Source organism: Streptopelia decaocto, assembly GCF_964273445.1.
Source record: "Streptopelia decaocto genome assembly, chromosome: 23".
NCBI lineage: Eukaryota > Metazoa > Chordata > Aves > Columbiformes > Columbidae > Streptopelia > Streptopelia decaocto.
This window is the reverse complement of record NC_138678.1, coordinates 201,596-222,022: the sequence shown is the minus strand read 5'-3', so window position 1 is coordinate 222,022 and position 20,427 is coordinate 201,596. Positions and strand designations below refer to the sequence as shown.

The following is a 20,427-nucleotide window of genomic DNA, read 5'->3' as shown; positions in this document are numbered from 1 at the left end:
GAAAAAATATTTGGGCGACTTTGTATTCTGAAAGGAACAGATGAGGGCTTCAATTCCTGGTGTGTTGGGCTCATGGGGGGGGTCATTCAGCCTGTTACCTCACCAGCCTGTATTTTTGTTCTGACCCTGATGACTCTTTTTCTAGGTTAGCAAGGTGAATGACTTGTGAAGTCCAAAAGTGTCAAAATCACCACCAAGGGAGCTACTGAGGAGAGAGGGAGGGGAGGTTGAACGGAACTTCTCCCGTCTCTTGAAATTACCTTTGGTAAATTACGGGGACAGACTTCATCAGGGCCTGTTGTGACAGGACAAGGGGTGATGGTTTAAACTAAAGGAGGGAGATTCAGGCTGGACATGAGGAAGGAATTGTTGCTCTGAGGGTGGTGAGAGCCTGGCCCAGGTTGGCCAGAGAGGTGGTGGATGAACCATCCCTGAGACATCCCAGGCCAGGCTGGACGGGGCTCTGAGCACCCTGAGCTGGTGAAGATGTCCCTGTCATGGCAGGGGGGCACTGGGGGAAGATCTGAGTTATTAATCCCTTAGCGGAAAACTCACATGCTCAACTCCTGTATTTGCGAAAGCATCTCAGGCTTAACAATCAATATGGATTTGGGTTGGAATAACCTACCCCCAAACCCCACAGCCTGGGAGTGCTCACAACTACCTGCAGATCATTAATTACCCACAAGGGGCTTGGGAAATACCAGCACAAAAGAGAGGAAAGTGTCAGCAGTGCCATAAAGACTTTTATTTTGGCAATTGGTACCTTAGGAATGTTGCTGTAAGATCCAAACAACTGAAATTATTACACTGCCATGTTGTGGGGGAGGAATCTAAGGTTCTGGTTGTTCATACCTCAATATACCTTTTGCTGTAGTCTCATGGTGTTCAGTTGTCATCTGATGGGAGATGTCTCTGTAAACTGCATATTGGCTCCTGGATTCTATATTATAAAGTATTTAAGAGCTTTGCAGGACATCTATTAAGCACCACTAAAGGAAAAAAATGCTCAGATCCCTCCGTTCCTCTCTATCCTAAAATTTTACCCAGGCTGACTTCCCCCGGACTTATTTATTGCGTCCAATCTTCACTCATTAACAGCCTAATCCAGCAAATCAAGTTAATCACGGATTAATTACAAACTATCCGGCCCGGACATCAGAGAAGCCACCCCCGTTCACCCCCCTACGCTGCGGCCCCGGAGCCCGCCCGGGACCGGCCCCGGCCCCCCCCTCAGCGGGACACGGTTCCAGCAGAGCCCGCCGGGCCCCGAGCGGCTCCGACCGGCACCGCCAAGGCCCGAATCCCCAGCCGGGACCGCGGGAAGCGGCACCCAGAAGCCGCTGGGCCGGGCCCGCCCCCAGGGCCAGGGTTCACCTCGCCGGGCACCACCCCCGAGCCAGCCCCGGGCCCGCTCCGGCGGAGGCTCCGCCCGGCCGGGGAGGAGCGGAGCGGGGGCGGCCCCGAGCGCTCCCTTTGTTCGGAGGCCGCGGGTGGCGCTGCCCCTTTAAATCCCCCCAGCTCCGGCCCTACCGGCGCGCCGGGTCGAAGGAGCTGCGCCATTGGCTCCAGTGCCTCCCTCTCATTGGTCCGCGAGAGGAAAGGCGCGTCCCGCCCCCCGCATCTTAGAGGTCCTCCCGGCTGCTCGTCCGGAGCGTGAGGTTCTGAGTGGGTGAAGCGGCGGTCCCTGGAAACAGTTCCGGGAAACCCCGCGTGTTGCCGGGGTCGCGCCGCCGTCCATGAGGAGAAGGAGGAGCGCGCGCCATTTGCCGTCGCTGCTTCGGCCCGAGCTGCGCCGCGCAGGCCCCGCTCCGGTGAGTCCCGGGGGATGCCGGGGGGGCCGCTTCGCGCGGGGGGGGCTCCTGCGTAGGCCTCGGCGCTGGCGGAGGCGGGCCCGGGGCGGTGGAGAGCGGGGCGGCGGCGCCGCTGGGTGCAGGCCGCGGGGTGGCCGCTCCGCAGGCCGCGGCGGAGCGGGGGGGCTGGGGAGCGGGGCGGGGCGGGCCCTGCGGCCTGGTTGGGGGGGCGGCCCGGCCGGGCCCGGCCCTGCGTGCGGCGGGGGGGCCGGGACGCGCTCTGCCCGGTCCCTCCCGGTCCCCGCCGCGCCGGTGGGGCTGGAGCGTCGGGCAGAGCGGTGGGAGATAAAGCGCTCTGCACCTGCTCCCGGCTCCCGCTTCGAACGGGGCTTGAGCGAGCGACACTTGTCAGAGGAGAAAGTCTCCAGAATTTGGTTGCTAAGACGTTGTTTTTCTTAAACACCGCAGGCCTTGATTAAACCTTCAAAACTTTTAATAAGTCATTATTGCCGTTGTGTTTAAAGTTAGGCCCTACTTGCTGGGTCTTAGCGGCCTCGTTACCTGTGGCTAATTATCTTTAGATAATTTAGTTTACTCTGCTGGACTACTCTTTTTAACATAGTTGTTTGGATTCCCCTCCCGTTATACACTCCACCAAATGATCCTACTGGTAGTCATGTGTTTATGCTGCAATGCTGTGTGTTGTGTTTTATTTTTTATTTCTTTTTGAGATTATGCTTTAAGACTGATTTTTTTTTTTTTTTACACACCTTCTAAAAGTAAAGGTAATTTGACCACAACGCTGCGTCTCGCAGTGTAATTTTCTTTTTACCTATGCAAACTAGCAGAGTCTGCTTGATAATTTTGTGTCTTAGAAGCTGTCTTTCCCACAAGTGTTTAATGACTTTACCTCGCAGTTTTTCTGGCTAGATGTGAACACAGTCAGAATAATATTTGAGCCTCTGATTAGTTTTGTCAAAAAACCCCAATACTCCTTCCTTAGGCAAAGATCTGACCAACTCTTTGAGGATAAATGAGTCAGGACAAAGCTCATTTTTGTTGAAGTGTCCCACCAGCATTTTGCTGCTGTGCAGCCCCAATAACCAGCTGAGCTCTGGTTGGAAATGAGCACGGATGGAGTTCGTAGCTCAGGTCAGCGTGATGTTGCGGCTGCCGGTGCCGTGTTTGGTGCTGCTGTTGAGGTAAATCCACCTCTTGATGGTGCTTTTGTCGAGTTTCGGTGCGGTCTGTGCTCTTCTCTTGCTGAGCATCCTGAGGGTCTCAGGTTTTTCATCCCGTGGGGTTCTGGAGGGGGAAAGGCTGAGGTGCCGACTGCACTTGTTGCAAAGGTCCTGCCACTGAAATGTGAAAACTTCAGGGGGTGATAACTTCAAAACAAGCCTTGTAATTAATGCTGATAAACACGTAGATCATAATTAAGCTATTAAAAATGTACTTTCTGGGATTGAATAAGCCATGGTACAAAAGAAATGGCTGTTAGGGGCTTGGTGTGAAAATAAGAGGATGTGTCAGTGCTGACTTTAAGCTCTCAGCTCAGAGTTTTAATGTGAGTCCTTACCCTCGCTCCTGTGTTTCCTTCTCTTTTGACAAGAACCTTCTTGAAGTGTCAGGTGTAAACTTTATAGGGACTACAGTTGTTCTGTTGTGGTTAATTAAAAAAAACAAACAAACAACAAAACAGAGTGAACCAACCAAAAAAACCGCAAGAAACGTTCCCCTTTTATTGTGTTATAACTTAAATGCTTGACACAGTGTGTTCAATAGAAAGAACAGTAGCATAAGCAAGTTGGATGACTTTAGTGCGGAGTTTTTCTGTGTCAACCTGAGCTGAAAAAGTGCAGTTTGGTTCCTCCGTGAAATCAAGTGTCATGTAGTAGGAAGCCAAGAATATTGATGGGTAATCACTGCGAAGTTGGTTGTGGTGGCTTGAGATATTGTCCCTTGGCCAGAAATTGCCATTTCTGCTCTGTTACTAAGCGTGTTTTGAGTTAACGAGGCTGTGAATTTATAATTAATTGGCTGGAGTTATACTTAGAATGGCTGTGGGTGGCAACCGCTGTTCGAGTCGTGGTGGAGGATCCAGGGAACAGGAACAGCGGGGCTGTTCGAGCATCTTGTCATACGATTAGAGCTCAAAAAAAGGGCACATGACTCTTTAGAGATGCAGGAATTCCAGGTGAAAGATAGCGGATAGCTAGAAAGATGTTTTATATTATTAAGTATTCATGACCTGCAGAAAAACAGTGTTGACACCAGCGTGAAGTCTGAACCAAGGCAATCCTTCCATTCCCCTCACACATACTAATATGCAGAATCCTTTACTTAAAATCCACACTTCAATCAATCTCCCTCTTTGAGATATTTGAGTTAATACAGATGGAGAAACTCTCAGTGCACGTGGGTGCTTTTCTGCATGGCCTGGCCTGTCATAGGCTGAGCCACGTGAATACTCCTCTGTCCTTTAATATGCTTTTAATATTTTTTTAGAGGAGAACAAAAATGTTAATAAAACAACTGTGTTTTCCTTATTGATGAAATAAGTTCTAATAAGTCTAATCTCAGATTTCAGGCCCAGCTTGCAGAGCCAGCAGGGAATCTCATTATTAGAACTGTGAGAAACAACATATTTCTTCTGGATGTTGTCGAGACCTGAATATTTTGACAGCTGGGTCACTTCAGGATTTTTCCAGAGTAAATTTCTTAAAGTGAAGTCTGTGTGACAGGAAATAGTTACAATTTGAACACCCAAACTGAACTTTTCTGGCTAGTGACCATGCGTTTGAGTTGAGTTCTTTATGAGGATACTAATTCTTAAAAGAAAATAAACCGTATGGCTGGAGAATTAAAACGCTGAGATTTAATTGGCGTTGTCTAAAAGCCTGTTTAAATAAGCACGTGGTGCTGTGCAGTAATCTGGTGCTCAGGGGTGAGGTATTGCTCCGTGTGTTGGTGATGAAGGTAAATGTGTTTTCACACCGTCAGGAGTTGGAGTCATTGACCTGCTTGTGACACGGAATAGCTGCCGAGCTCTTGTTTGGTTGTAGGAGACGCTGAAAATGGCACCAAACTTCGGGGTGCGTGACACTCGCAAGCTGATTTAGATTGACAAAAGCCCCGTGTCTGAAATTCCGAAGGTACTTGTAATAGTTTCAAATAACTTGATGTGTTGGCTCAGCCTCGCAGTTCTTGGCGGGGTGGACAGAGAAGTCAACGTGTGTGTTCGGGACTGATTTTATAAGGCAGTAAAAACAAAAAACCCCTCCCTGGATCTTTTTTGGGTACATCACCCTGTGCATGTTGGAGCAGAGGGGTTTGCGATGATACTGCACCCAAAGCATTTGCAGTTTAACTAAACCCCCCCTGTTTCAGATTCGAGGGCTCAGTTTTCCATGATTTTTGTAACTTCATGTTCACTTAATATTTGGAGAATTCGGTTAATACTTAAAACGATAGATAAGCATTATTGTAGTCTTCAGGTAGCATTTCTTGTTTTCTTCTGTAATTAGGCTATAGTCGTGGTTGCTTTTTAGTGAACTGAACGGGTTAGAAATTTCTCTTTGTCAAGTAACGCTATATATATAGAGAGAGAGATATATATAGATCTAGATTTTTTTTCTTTTTTCTTGCAAGTCTTTGTAGGAAATCTGCCCAAAAGCTCATGAGCTTTAGTGTAGAGGGGCTGGGTATACCGGTGACTATTAGAGGTGCGGTTGTGTTTGGAGACTTGTTTTGCAGCACAGTAAATAGCTTGAGGCTTCAGCATTTCAAATACAATCCAAAAGTGTTCTTGAATCACCTTCATACCCGTATTCCAGCAGCGAGTCGCGTTGCTCGGCCCACGCTGCAGACCTTGTCATTTCACATTTCATTGACTTCTTCCCCATCTTTTGAAGTCCGAGGCGCGTTTCACTTGTGAATTTGGCAGCTGATCGCCCTGATGTTCTCTGCTGGGTGGTTGAATCATCTCTCGTCAGCCCTTTTATTTGCGAGCACTAAATATCAACCCTCTGGCTAATGGAGAAATTGAAACTGGTTGTAACGAATTGGGCAAAGCCCGCTGGGGCTGTTGGAGAAGGTAGTTGTGCACTTTTAGTGCACATATTTGGAATCCAGTTGTTATTCAGGTAAAAACTGAAGATGCTGTGGTCATGGCTTCCTTTTAAACCAATAACTTACATATTATAAAAACAAATAGTGGTGATTTGTAGAGCTACTGTTGAGTAAAACTGAAAGTTCAGTTGCAGCTCCAAATTATAACGTGGATTACAGTGCAATTTTTCTATCTTTTCTGACAGTGTCATGAGAAAGCGTTTGAGTCGAATGCAGCACGTTGGGTTTGAAGGAAGACATGGCAACAAGAAAGTGAAAATTAGCCAACGAGTACTGACGTTTCTATGTGTTAAGGGTTATGTGTTTGCTAAATTTGAAACGATTGTTTGAAAAGTAGTGGAATGGGAAATGAATATAGCACTAGTTCTTCTGATGAAGGATGTTATTGTGGTGTCCCAGTAGCTGCTATGGTAACCAGTTAACTTACAATTGGCACATAAACTTTAGATGTCGTTATGTACATGAGGTACATTTTTTTTTTAATTCTGTAAATTCTTCCATGTACATTTTTCACAATATCAAGGGTTGTGCTTTCTTTTGAAACTTAGACCAGCTGCATCAAAACAGTATTAAATATTTTGCTACAGGTCATTTGCAGCATGTATACCGATTAGTTTAGATAACTCATGCATTGTCCTACAACCTAGTGATTTATTGTAATGCAGCTCCTGAATTTTTTCCAGCAGCCTAATAGAATGGCTAATCAGGTGAATGGTAATGCGGTACAGTTAAAAGAAGAGGAGGAGCCCATGGACACTTCCAGTGTAACTCACACAGAGCACTGCAGGACACTGATACAGGCAGGCCTCCCCCAGAGCGTGGCAGAGAGACTTGATGAAATATTTCAGACAGGTATCACATTGCATTTCTTGTTTCTGATTGGGTATGCAAGCGAGGGCGTAGCGCTGTCCAATTTTTAGAGATTAAGGTGTAAAAAAAAATTCACTGTTTTTTGATCTGTGTAGCTCTGAATGTTTTGACTTTCCCTAAAGGCAAATTGGGTTTGACGTTGACTAATGACCTGACGCATCCTTAGTGTTGTATGTGATAACTTTAGGGCACAGAGCACTAGTTTCAAGTAAAGATCTATGTCTGAGCACACTAAACTGTACATATTTTTTTCCCTTCAACCCAAATCATCATTTTGCTTTTACTTTTCTCCTGTCAGCTCCTCACAGTGGTTCCTAAACACTCTAAGGTGACTTAGGGAAGCAACTTGTCTTGCCTGGGACTACATTGGAATTGAGTCTGCCTGGGGATTTTGGTGTTCTCTCAAGTTCTGAGCGGACACTTTAATCCATGTTGGATTTTTATGTTCTCTCGAGTTCCGAGTGGACAGTTTAATCCATGTTGGTTATCTCGCTTTGACACCAACTGCTTTTCAACCAAGTTGAGGACTGAGCTCGCTAGCAGCTCAAGTAATTTCTTGCTGGGTAGAAAGTGGTCTCTGCAGCTTCTCGAGAGGTTTCTTTACAGACAAAGGTTTTTCTAGTTTGTTTTTGTAACCCCCTGGTCATTCCTTTCCCTCTTTAGACCGTGTTCTGTGAGCAGATTTACCAAAAGCAGTAGAAACGCTCTATGTGCTGATCTCAAACTCCTTGCTGGCACAATGTCAGAGTCCACATCCCACTGATGGAGGGAAGGCAGTTCCAAAATCTTCAGCATGGTTCTTTTGGGAGCGAGTGTCCATCGAGCCTTTCCCAGCTTTTATTGGCTTTGGCCAATGTACTTTGTGGGTCACGACGTGCACTCGATGGGTTGAGAGAAGGTGGAAAATGCTTGTGGGGCTGTGGGGCAGTGAAGTTGTGTTCTGAGATATCATTCAAAAGCTTTTCAGCCCAGAACCTGACTGCTTAATACAATTCCACTGCATGATTAATGGGGAAAACATTTATTCAACCTCCTTAAAGCCACCGAAGACGTTTGCATTGTGCAGGGGTTGGGCAGCAAAGCCAAGCACTAAATTTGGGATTTTTAATCCGCTGAGGTCTTCTCTATAAGATACAGATGCCTTCCAATGTGCAGGATCACTTCTGAAATGTAGTCCTTGGGCTCGGCACTCACGGGTATTTTTGAAATCAAGTAGCACTCAACCTGTGTTTTGTGGATCAAGTTGTTGCAAAGTGTGTGGAGTTCTTGGTATCCGTGTAGTTTAAAAAGCGCAAATCTCAGTCTGGACTTGAAGCTCCACAGCTTGTGCAAAAGGAAAGAAAGAACCTGTAAAGATCATTAAACAGAACAAAGTGCTTCAGAACTGGTCCAATGTTTCGTGGGGGAGTCTGTACCTGTATAATTAACCTTTTTGGGTACACAGCAGGGCTCGAAAAAATAAAATAATAACCTTTTTGAATTCTTGCTCTCGAAACTGCATAAAGCAACAAAATGAGTTAAAAAAATATAGGGAGTCCACTGTTTTTTGCTTTTTGAAGTTGAAGAGTGAACAAACCGTTCCACTCGCTAATATTCAGTGAGGTAGAGCTTGATGAGTATTTGATCATCAGTTAGGCAGCTCCTTTTTCACATCCCTGTGACGTTCACATGTCAGCTCGTTCCAGAGCAGCTCCATTCGAGGGAAGGACGCAGGAAACTGAAATAAAGACAGACAAACCAAATGCAGGTTGTTAGAAGTGAGCCAGAGTTGGTTGTTTCAAACCCTGGTGTGTAAAGCTCCTTTTATGCAGCCAGTTGTGTGTTAGGAAACTGTCACACGTGAGCTCTAATTTTGCACTTAGGTCTATACATTTTAATTTTTTCTCATTGTTGTACTCATGTTCTCTCATATACCTGTGTAGGAATATGTCATGATGTTAAATGTATAATTCTGTTGCTATGGAACGTAACTTTTTGACTTTAAGTTCTTAGTTTGTCTGCACTTAAACAGAAAGCTGTAACTTGTTTATCTTTAATTTTAGGCTTGGTAGCTTATGTCGATCTTGATGAAAGAGCCATTGATGCTCTTAGGGAGTTTAATGAAGAAGGAGCCCTGTCTGTGTTACAGCAGTTTAAAGAGAGTGACCTGTCGCATGTCCAGGTAAGGTCAGAGCATCAGTGCAAATAGTGTCCAGGTGCTGTCAGCACGAGGGTTGGGACTTAGAAATTCAGTCATGTTGCTGCATTCGAACATTTCAAACCCAAATTTAAAAGTTGCCTGAAACGAGGAGGTATTTGAGATAATGAAAATGAGTGTGCTATTGAGAAAATAAGGTAAAATACCACCTGGAATCTGTTTTTTCAGTCTGAGTTTGTTCAATCAATTGTCATTTTTTTTCTAAAGGATTCTTTTGTCTTTTTCTGGTATTGGCTTGATATAGTGACCTCGGGGTCTGGAGTGTGAGATTCGGTGATTCCCCAGGGCTTTTCACACGCACAATTGAATTGTTTTGTGAATTGTGTCTGCAGAACAAAAGTGCATTTTTATGTGGAGTTATGAAGACCTACAGGCAAAGAGAGAAACAAGGCAGCAAAGTGCAGGAGTCAACCAAGGGACCAGATGAAGCCAAGATTAAGGTAACACAAAATCCTGATTATTTTCTGATCTATTGCCTGTGCGCAGAAAATACTGATTATTCTTTCCTGTCCGATGTGCAGACTGAAGTGATTCTGTATATATTTAAAAAGCATCAGTGCTACCTGGGTAAATATATTCATACTTGGAATTAAATTACAGACACTCAAAGAGTGCTTGTTTAAAATACAGATCTCCCTAATTACACAACGAACTTAATGTTATCTAAGTTGTATGAAAACATTTCTATCTGTTTAAAAATTGTCTTAGTTGTCTTATTTTAAAGCTTTCACGCACTCCTGAAATTATTTTGAGACCGATTGGACATCTCAATGAGGTATTAGTGTATTAAGAAAAACCTAAATATAGAGGGGGTGAAAAGAATCGCCTGGTGCTCTGGAGTTCTTGGGGTGCTACAGATGAAATGGAAAAGAAAAAGGAACTTTCCACTGACTGTGTAGTATAAAAACAATCTTGGTAGTGGGTTTTTAAAACCCCAAAATAAGGGGGTTTTGTAGGTTTTGCCTTCTTACCAAATGTGGCAAGGAAATGCTTGTCTTAGGAGACTTTTTTTCTATTTTAACTCCTTCTTTTCCTGCCTCATAACTAATGTGCTGATTTATTTCCAGGCTTTGCTGGAGAGAACCGGTTACACTTTGGATGTGACTACGGGCCAGAGGAAATATGGGGGACCCCCCCCAGATACCGTGTATTCCGGGGTGCAGCCCGGGATTGGAACTGAGGTCGGTACATTCTGTGTGTTTGTGCAAACCGATAAGGGAGAAATACTCAAAAATAAACCATATTCCAAGGGAAGGTTGAAAGTATCGTAGGGCAAAGCGTGTGTGTTCATCAGCCTTTCTCACTCCTCGGATAACAGAGCGAGGGGGGAAAAGCAGGTGGAATATACTCAGGCTGCATGAAATATTTTAAAATGTAACATGGCCATTAAAGTGTGAGACTTCACGGTCCATCGCTTAAAAAGCGAGGATTAGTATAGATACGGAAAAGCACGACTCTGTTTGTGACATAAATGGAATGGAAGTGACAGGACCAAGGTTCATTTCATGCAAAGTGCTGGAAGTAAAAGAGACGTGAATGCTGTGGGAAGATCCTCAGGGTTCTGAAGGGACAACCGAGAACAGGGATTCGTAAGGGGTTGTTGATTTGCTTTTGTTACAACTTATGTGAAAACAGCCCTGGTACTGGGTGCTGTGGGGCAGCGCTGTGGATCCGTGGGGCAGAGTGGAGGAGCTAGGGGTTTCTGTGGGTCTGTGGGGCAGAGTGGAGGAGCTGAGGGTTTCTGTGGATCTGTGGGGCAGAGTGGAGGAGCTGAGGGTTTCTGTGGAGTGCTGTGGGGCAGAGTGGAGGAGCTATGGGGTGCTATGGGTCTGTGGGGCACACTGGAGGAACTATGGGGTTCTGTGAGGCAGTGCTGTGGATCTCTAGCACAGAGTAGAGGAGCTATGGGGTGCTGTGGGGCAGTGCTATGGGTCTTTGGGGCACACTGGAGGAACTATGGGGTTCTGTGAGGCAGTGCTGTGGCTCTCTGGCACAGAGTAGAGGAGCTATGGGGTGCTGTGGGGCAGCGCTGGGGGAGGGTCTGTGTGGTAGTTTGCAGTCACTGTGGGGCCGCATTTGGGGGGGCTCTGGGGCAGTATTGGTGTTGTGGGTCACTGGGTCAGTGTGTGGGTCACTCACCTGCAGGGGGTTCAGCCTCTTCTGGGGTGTTTCACCCCAAAACAGCCCTGTTGAGCCCCATAGACCCTTGTGACCCCCACATTGAGGGTGGTGGAGGGGGGGGTGTGGTCAGGTGGAGGGGGGGGTGTGGTCAGGTGGAGGGGGGGGTGTGGTCAGGTGGAGGGGGGGGTGTGGTCAGGTGGAGGGGGGGGTGTGGTCAGGTGGAGGGGGGGGTGTGGTCAGGTGGAGGGGGGGGTGTGGTCAGGTGGAGGGGGGGGTGTGGTCAGGTGGAGGGGGGGTGTGGTCAGGTGGAGGGGGTGTGGTCAGGTGGGGGGGTGTGGTCAGGTTGCTTGCACTATTCTCTGGGCAGGAGCTGCAGTTTTATTTTGTTTTATTTTGTTTTTAAAATGCTGAATTTGGTTTCAAAATCGTGGGAAATAGCCCCAAATCCCCCCCCCCCCCCGCTTAAATATTAACTTAGTGAACAAATTAATTGTAAAATAGATCTTAAAAACTTCTTTGAGCACAAATTATCAAAATTATCATCCTCTGAGATGGCCGCCTGGGGCTGAGCCAATGGGAGGCTTTCCCGCCAGATGGTGCTGGCCAATCAGTGGGTGCCTCCTCTCCCCCCTCAGCGTGAGGGGGGAGACAAAATGGCGGCGGGAGCACAAGATGGCAGTGGGTTAAAAAAAGCCAAATTTGTTCCCACTTAAATATTAACTTAGTAAATTATTGATAAGTTGCTTGTAAAAGATTTTTGGGGGCGCAAATCAGCCCCAAAACAGCCCAGAACTGGGATCCTGAGCTTTAAATATGTTAAATAAAGTGAATTCAGCCCCCAAATGCCCCCTCCTGACTTTAAATAGAATAATTTAAACAATTAAGCAGCTTCAGGAGCCCCAAACGGCCAAAAATGCTGCCCCCAAAACCCCAAACTCAATTAAAATGCAACCATCAAAATCCCCGTTTAAATATAATACATTAAATTAATCAGTGGTTAAAATAAACAGCTGAATTTGGACTCATAATCCTGGGAAACAGCCCCAAATCCCCCCGCGCTTTAAATATTAATATATTTAATAAATTAGTTATCAATAAGTAGATTTTAAAAGCTTTAAAGTCGCAGCTCAGCCCCTCAAACTGTAAATGCGTTAAATAAACCTTTTAAAAAGCCCATTTAGGCCCAAACAGCCCTAAAATGGCCCCTCCTGGCTTTCAATAATTAAAACAATTAAACGGCTTCAGGAGCCTCAAACCGCCCAAACCCCCCAAATAAAACCCCAGAAGAGCCATTAAAAATAAAAGTGAACCCACCACACTGACAGTCCGTGTAATTTCATCAATTTTTGTGCTCTTGTGTTCAGAAAGGTGGTTCAGAAGTTCTTGACCATCTCAGGGTCATGATGCGATGGTCTAAAGTGTTACTGAATTGCATCCTTATATTATTATTGATAAATAAAAGCGTGTTGAATTGTCATTTTGCTGAAAGGATTTTGTGGGTGAAGCGTCTGGTGTGTTTTTTAGTGGTTGGGCTTGAAAAGCACCTGGACCATTTTGGAACGTGATTCTGTAATAAAGACAAAGCAGCTGGAGCTGTGCAGACCCAGTCAACATGGGTTTGTGAAAGGCTTGACCAGCCTGATCTCCTTCCATGATAAGGTGACCCACCTAGTAGATGTGGGAAGGGCTGTGGATGTTGTGTACTTAGACTTCAGCAAAGCCTTTGACACTGTATCCCACAGCATCTCGTGGAGAAGCTGCAGCTCATGGTGTGTCTGTGATGGGTAAAGAACTGGCTGGAGGGCCGGGCCCAAAGAGTTGTGGTGAACGGAGCCCAATGCAGTTGTTGGCTGGTCATGAGTGGTGTCCCCAGGGCTGGGACTGGGAGTTCTGGTGGGCAACACGTTGACCATGAGCCCACAATGCGCCTTGTGGCCAAGAGGCCAATGGGACCTGGGGTGTGTGAGGAAGAGTGTGAGCAGCAGGTCAGGGAGGGGAATCCTCCCCCTCTGCTCTGCCCTGGGGACGCCACATCTGCAGTTGTGGGTCCAGTTCTGGGCTCCCCAGTTTGAGAAGGACAAGGAATCACTGGAGAGAGTCCAGGGAGGGACACGAAGATGCTGAGGGGTCTGGAGCATCTTTGTGATGAGGAGACACTGAGAGAGCTGGGGCTGTTGAGCTGGAGAAGAGAAGCTGAGAGGGATGTGATCAATGGATCAATATCTCAGGGTGGGTGTCAGAGGATGGACCAGACTCTGTTCAACTACTTTAAGTCATCTTATTGTGATTTAAGGTAAACCAGTTGTTCAGCAACACTGGAAGTCACATAGACAGTAGTAACTTCTACACAGCAGTTTCAGTGACTTTTCAAATTAAGTGCAGACAGGTGAGGAGAGAAAATGTTAGAAGTATTACATTAAATGCAGTCACAGCGAGGAGGAGCTTGTTGAAGTGTATGAGGATCAAAAGGACACAGAAGACAAGCATTCAGCAAAAACAAATATAATACCATTTAAGACCTGCTTTGAAGAAAAGGAGGCTTCATTGGTAACTGCAAAATGTCATGTTATCCGAGGTGTTGGGGCAGCTTAAGCTGCTTTTGGCCATAATAAATTGAGTGGGAATAGTCAGAGACTGTGATAATTCTGTTTTCGGAAGCAACTTAGCAGGAGTTGAACCAGACAAAGCTCGTGCTGGGTTTATACACAAATGAAATGTCACCCCCACAACTGGGGGGTTTGAAGGTTTTTGCATTGGGCCAGAATTTTTTGACACTCCCGTATTTATTTCTTTAATGAAGATCGTAGATTTGGATGAGATCCTACGTGTTTGTTCTGACCCTTGCAAGGTGTTCACCTGGTGTTTGTCCTGTCTGGTGTTGATCTTGTGGTTCGTTAACATAATAAGTGTACAGGCTCAAAGCAAATTCACTTACATGTGAATTACTCCCACAGAGCTCTTAGTCCTTTTGTTGTAAATGGAAGTTACTCTGGAATACGAGTCAGATATGAATGTATGCAAATCAAATCCCTCATTCTGTTTCTCATACTAGCTCCTGAAACAAAGAGAATTTGATCTTATTGGAATGTTTTGCTTGTATTAGCAATTCAGAGGTTTTTGTAATTGAGATCTCCAGCAGTTAAACAATTTGGGGAGAGCTCAGCCAAATAGATTAAACTCCTTAACAAAACTTTATAGGAGTTTATCATTATCACTCTATGTAAGGAATGAAAACACGAAGACTCGAGGTTTTCTCAGAGTAATATTAAAACATGCAGTTGGTGGGAGCTGAAACAAATAGAGTCTAGAGAAGTATGGATTTCTGCAAAACCTTTGTATAAATGTCCTGTTCCTTTTCAGGTTTTTGTGGGTAAGATTCCCCGAGACCTGTATGAAGATGAACTGGTGCCGCTGTTTGAGAAAGCCGGTCCCATCTGGGACCTGCGCCTCATGATGGATCCTCTCTCCGGGCAGAACAGAGGTTACGCCTTCATCACCTTCTGCAGTAAAGACGCGGCGCAGGAAGCGGTCAAGCTGGTGAGTGACTTGTTTTCGTGATAATGTGAACAGCAAGGTAATCTCTGAGATAATGAAGTCTTTAAATTAATTAATTAAAGCATCCTTTGTCACCTGGGGATTTGGGACTAGATGATCTTGAAGGTCCCTTCCAACCCAAACAGTTCTATGAATTCACCTGGTCCTGTTTGAGGAAGGGGGTGAAAACCAAAATGTCTAGTGAAGTTGGGGGAAAAAAAACACCCACGAAACCTATGGACACTCCAGAATGAATTCAGCCTGTGCAGTTGCATCTGTTGCGTTTTGTTCCTTGTACATCAGTTTCTTTGGAGCTTTAGCAGAACTTCCAAAGTTCCTATGGAAAACCTGAGTTCTGCGATGTTCTTCAAGTGAATTCTGACCCGAAAACTGGAGTCGTAGTGATTGTGAATTCAATATGCTATATATAAAAATAATACATTGTGAAGAAAATAGCCGAGTTTATGACTTTGGGGATCTTGTGGATAAAGCAAATGAATGGCTTTTTATTTTCTCAGTGTGACAACTATGAAATCCGTCCTGGGAAGCACCTCGGGGTTTGCATTTCGGTGGCAAACAACAGGTTATTTGTCGGGTCAATTCCAAAGAACAAGACTAAGGAAAACATATTGGAAGAGTTCAGTAAAGTTACAGGTAAGACCTTCTGAAGGGGTTTATTGTGATGACCCCAAAACTCAGTCTCTCTGTTCTTTAGGTCTAGTTATTTGGCAGATATTTATAATTTATTTCCAAGTTGGATTCCAGGTTTGGTTTTGGTTGAAATTTTATATTTCAAATATATTTTGTGTTGGAGCATAAATGGTCTAGTGTTTGTTTTACTCATTGTTAAATGAATATTTTGGTGAGGAATGATGGGGAGGAGGAAATAATCGGTTTAGAGGGGATGTTATTGTAGGAATAGTTAACGACAGATGGATTTCTGGCCCAGTTCTTCCGTGTTGTTCTCCAGTAAGTAGGAAGAAAATCATCAGCTTCTGCCTTAAATAAGAGATTGAAGTCTTGATCACCTGCAGGAGAATTTGAACCTGCCGCTTTTTTTCCAGGCGTATTATTTATAAGCACTTCAGGGAAGTGGTGAAAACAGCAGGTGAATATTCCTTTAGTTTTATCTCCTCATTTTTGAGAGATGTGGAAGGAATTCTTTCCAGCTTTCCCTGTTGGCAGGGGAGATGCTATGTGAAAATGGTAAAATATCTTAAAACTTAACCGGTGTGAACTGTTCAGGTCGATGTTTTGCAGGGCCTGATTGCGAGGTAAGTTTGTTCTGGAGAATTTCACCTGCAAGGTGACCTGTTTTTCCTCTTGAAGCTTAACGCTAAAGCTGTGTTTTCCAGAGGGTTTGGTGGATGTAATCTTGTATCATCAACCCGACGATAAAAAGAAGAATCGCGGCTTCTGCTTCTTGGAATACGAGGATCACAAATCGGCAGCACAAGCTCGACGCCGACTCATGAGCGGGAAGGTGAAAGTCTGGGGGAACGTCGTGACGGTGGAATGGGCTGATCCGGTGGAGGAGCCTGACCCAGAGGTCATGGCCAAGGTGAGAACAAATTAACTGGTTTGTGCTTTGGAAGGGATTTCTTTGTGCCGTAGAGACAAAGCTTTGTTCCAGCTGAGCAACGTAGAGAAGGGAATAACACTTTGTCACTTTCTGTTCTTTTCCTTCAAGGTTTGACTTTTAAAGCTTACGGCTTTTGTTCCTTTTGTGTGGTTTTTTGTTTTGTTTTAATCAGGTCAAAGTTTTATTTGTAAGAAACTTGGCCACGACTGTGACGGAAGAAATTCTGGAGAAATCCTTTTCGGAATTTGGCAAGCTGGAAAGAGTAAAGAAGCTGAAGGATTACGCGTTTGTTCATTTTGAGGACAGAGGCGCAGCAGTGAAGGTGGGTTGATGATTCTTTCCATGCGAGCAGTTCATTTTGTACAAATGGCTTTAAGAAGTTTCTTTATGGTGAATACATAGATAATTTGTGCAGCCCATTTAATAAGGTGAGTATCTGCACACTAATGATTTTGTTCCTGTGATTTCAGTAGCTTAGGAGGATGTGGAACTTGCAAAGGACAAAACTGTAGCGAGTTAACAAGTAGATGGAAAAGAGGTAGAGACCAATGCAGGAGAATCTAGAGAAGAGGAAAAATTGTAAAAAAGATCAACCTAGACAGTTTTTCAGAGGAAACACAGAAGGTATCGGTTGTCTTCTCACGACCCCTGTTTAAAGGCTGTGTGTAGTTTTGGAGTGAAGTTCCTCTGGTTTTGAAATCCACAGTTGGTGGGAGGAAGGAGGAGAGGAGGCGTTTGGCACCTTGGAGCCTTGAGCGAGTACATTATGTGGCTACGTAAAAGAGGTCAAAGGCTCTTCACTCAACTTTATTAATCATTTATAACCATTTAATCACTTAAAATTTTCCTACCCACCAAAATACGGTTTAGAACACTCCTGAGTTTGGCTTTGGGATGAAAGTCACTTGTGTAATGAAGCTGAAGTCAGTTTGGAAAAGGATCTCGAATGCTCCTGTCTCTGAAACAAGCTGGAATTCTGCCACATCTGCCCTGTCACCGACTTGTGGCTACTAAATTTAGGAATTTTGGGAGATATTTCTGTATGGACATGTTGTTTATATTTTTAACAAAAACATCATTATTATATTAATGCATAGAATTGGTCCATTGAGTCCAGTGTCTACTGGTTTTCATACCTCCTTAGAAGTAAGTCACCGTGATCACTGATGTAAAGGCTTTGTTAATGCAAACGTTAATTCCTAGAAATGTGAAATGCAAAGCGGGTAACGCCAGGTAAAGAACTGGCGGGGTAGTCCTGACCATACTTTGTATCACATCCTCTTTGTGCGTGCACTTGATAACTACAAATCACACACGACTGTTCCGAGGGGTCGTGTCTCATTTGATGAGGTCACCAAGTTTGAGTCATGTTTCAGTGTTTTAATCCCGTTCTTTTACCTTATGATAGAAAGAGAATTATTATTTTTTTGTTTAAATGCCACTTCACTGTAACTGTTGAATAAAGTAGGACTTGAAAGAGTCGTCAATGTTCTGGTTAAGTAGCGCGTGTCCCGGTTCAGCCCGGAGCAGCCCGCCCAGCAGTGAGTTTGAGTTTTAGTTTCCTTTTGAGCAAAAATAAATTTTTAGATGTTTCTCTTTTTCTTTCTTTTTTTTTCTTTTTTTATAGGCTATGAATGAAATGAACGGCAAAGAGATAGAAGGGGAAGAAATTGAAATAGTGTTAGCAAAGCCGCCGGATAAGAAAAGGAAAGAACGCCAGGCTGCCAGACAGGCCTCCAGGAGCACTGCGTGAGTGCCCGTTCCTTGGCTTTGGGAGACTTTTGATGAGGAATTGAATGCTGTGATTTGCAGAGGAACGTTCTGCTCCCAGACAGGAGAACCTGAGCGGCTTTTATTTTGTGCGTGGGGAAACTTGATTTTTGGGAGACATTGATAAGGAATATTTTGATACCTCAGAGCAACGTTCTCCTTCCAAACAGGAGGAGAACCCCAGTGACTTTTATCCATGTTGCGTGTCGGGAAACTTGATTTTTGGCAGACTTTTGATAAGTAACGGAGTCATTCTGAAGATCAATAAGAAGAGAAATGATGTTTCTTTTTCTTAATAGGTACGAAGACTATTATTACTACCCTCCGCCTCGCATGCCACCTCCTCTTAGAGGCCGAGGCCGCGGGGGCAGAGGCGGCTATGGCTACCCCCCCGATTACTATGGCTATGAAGATTATTACGATGATTACTATGGCTACGACTACCACGACTACCGCGGTGGCTACGAAGATCCCTATTACGGCTATGATGATGGCTACGCTCTCCGAGGAAGAGGAGGAGGAGGAAGGGGTGGGAGAGGTGCCCCCCCCCCACCTCGGGGCCGGGGGGCACCACCCCCGAGAGGTAGAGCTGGTTATTCCCAAAGGGGGGCACCCATGGGACCGCCCAGAGGAGCGCGGGGGGGGAGAGGGGGCCCTGCGCAGCAGCAGCGAGGCCGCGGCGCCCGCGGGGCCAGGGGCAACCGCGGGGGCAACGTGGGAGGCAAGAGAAAGGCGGATGGGTACAACCAGCCCGACTCCAAGCGCCGTCAGACCAACAACCAGCAGAACTGGGGCTCCCAACCCATCGCGCAGCAGCCGCTCCAGCAAGGTGGTGACTATGCGGGTAACTATGGTTACAATAATGACAACCAGGAGTTTTATCAGGATACGTACGGGCAGCAGTGGAAGTAGACAAGTGAGGAGGGATTTGAGAGGATTGGAAACGTAGAATTGGCTCTAGCTCCACATCCTTCAAAAAAACCACAAAAAATTGGCTTAATGTCTCATCCTTCGGTAGAGATTGGCTGCCGTTTGTATTGGGCTGAAGAATCACTCTATTGTGTATATACTCGAGTCTCTTAGTTTTCTTTTTTCCATAACCGCACTTGGACATTACTGGGCTTGCAGAATTCCTGAACTCCATACGGGGTTTTGACGCTTTTATCATTTTAGGCTTCATTTTAGCAGTTTAAAAGCAGGAATGGCACACTGTTCAATCATGATTTTGCAGAACCTCTGGTTTTGGACAGTTTTTTTTTGGATTTGGGATAGACTACATAGGAGTATGCTGTACATAAAAGTAAAAGCTAGTGCTTTGTCTTAGTAGTTTTAAGAAATTACAACAAATTAAGTTTTCTTGTATTGAAAATAACATGATTGTATGTTTTGCATTCCTAGAAGTAGGTTAACTGTGTTTTTAAATTGTTATAACTTCACACCTTTTTGAAAATCTGCCCTACAAAATTTGTTTGGCTTCAAACGTCAAAGCCGTGGCAATTTGTTCCTTGATGTGATTGTATTTCCAATTTCTTGTTCATGTAAGATTTCAATAAAACTCAAAAATCTATTCAAAACATCACCTATTTCAAATTCAATTGTGTCCTAAAACATTATTTCATTGGTAATTCTTGCGAAAAAAACCCATTGTTTTCCAAGTATAACTGCCTATGTGAGTGATCAAATTCGTGCAAAATTTCTTGTGCTTTCCAACATGTGGACATCACTGAAAACTGAGAAATTACAGACAGCCCACGGGGCCACTCTGTGTTTAACTGTTCAGCATCTAATTTTGAACCTTTTTTCTTTTAAAAAGCGTTGAAATGCATCCAAACCATTCATTTAAATCTAATCTAATGTGGAGAAGGAAGCAGAGCCTACAATGGTGTTAACTTTGTGCCTTTGATTACGCGCTGCTGAGTCCCTGCTCTATCGTATCATTCAACGTACAAACACGTAGGTTCCAATCTTGAGCATAGTTTAAGATAATCTTGTAATTTAAGATAATATTTGATTAGGGCTGAGAATTCCAAGTTAGGCGCACAGTGAGCTAAATTCTCACAGCAGATTACACAAACGTGCTCTCCCTATTCTGCTTATTTCTGTCTTGACGTTTTAATTTGATGTTCTGCCATGATGAACAATTTGCCGTAGAATTCTCATGCCTTGTAATAAAGGCCATTTAAAAAAAAATATATATATATTTTTGGGGACATTTCTAGCTACTTTCTTGGGGTATTATGTGTTGCTTTGACCCTTGTTTTGGACATTCCCAGATGTCAATTTTAACGTTACTCTTGTGTCGCATCTGAGCCATTCTGTACCCCAATGAAGAATCAAGAAAATAAGAGAAACAAATGGATTTAAACTTTCTCTAAAGAAAACTATTGCCGGACCTCTAAATATCCAAATCAAACGCATTGCTCCTGCTT

The 20,427-nt window shown here is 44.7% G+C and overlaps 1 protein-coding gene across 3 annotated transcripts; it reads left to right on the top strand.

Annotated features, from left to right (window-relative positions):
* Positions 1-1,661: 1,661 nt before the first annotated feature.
* HNRNPR (heterogeneous nuclear ribonucleoprotein R) lies at positions 1,662-19,577 on the top strand. Of its 3 annotated transcripts, none has more exons than XM_082071327.1 (11): positions 1,662-1,814; positions 6,608-6,776; positions 8,837-8,955; positions 9,324-9,431; positions 10,059-10,172; positions 14,473-14,649; positions 15,165-15,300; positions 16,002-16,207; positions 16,401-16,550; positions 17,856-17,977; positions 18,298-19,577. In XM_082071327.1, exons 1-11 carry the CDS (start codon positions 1,740-1,742, stop codon positions 18,908-18,910), a joined length of 1,989 nt encoding a protein of 662 aa, XP_081927453.1. In that variant the 5' UTR covers positions 1,662-1,739; the 3' UTR covers positions 18,911-19,577. The 3 variants fall into 3 exon arrangements, with proteins under 3 accessions (XP_081927453.1, XP_081927455.1, XP_081927454.1); XM_082071328.1 differs by having other exon boundaries at positions 1,675-1,814; positions 6,611-6,776; XM_082071329.1 differs by lacking the exon at positions 6,608-6,776 and having other exon boundaries at positions 1,673-1,814.
* The last annotated feature ends 850 nt before the right edge of the window (positions 19,578-20,427 follow it).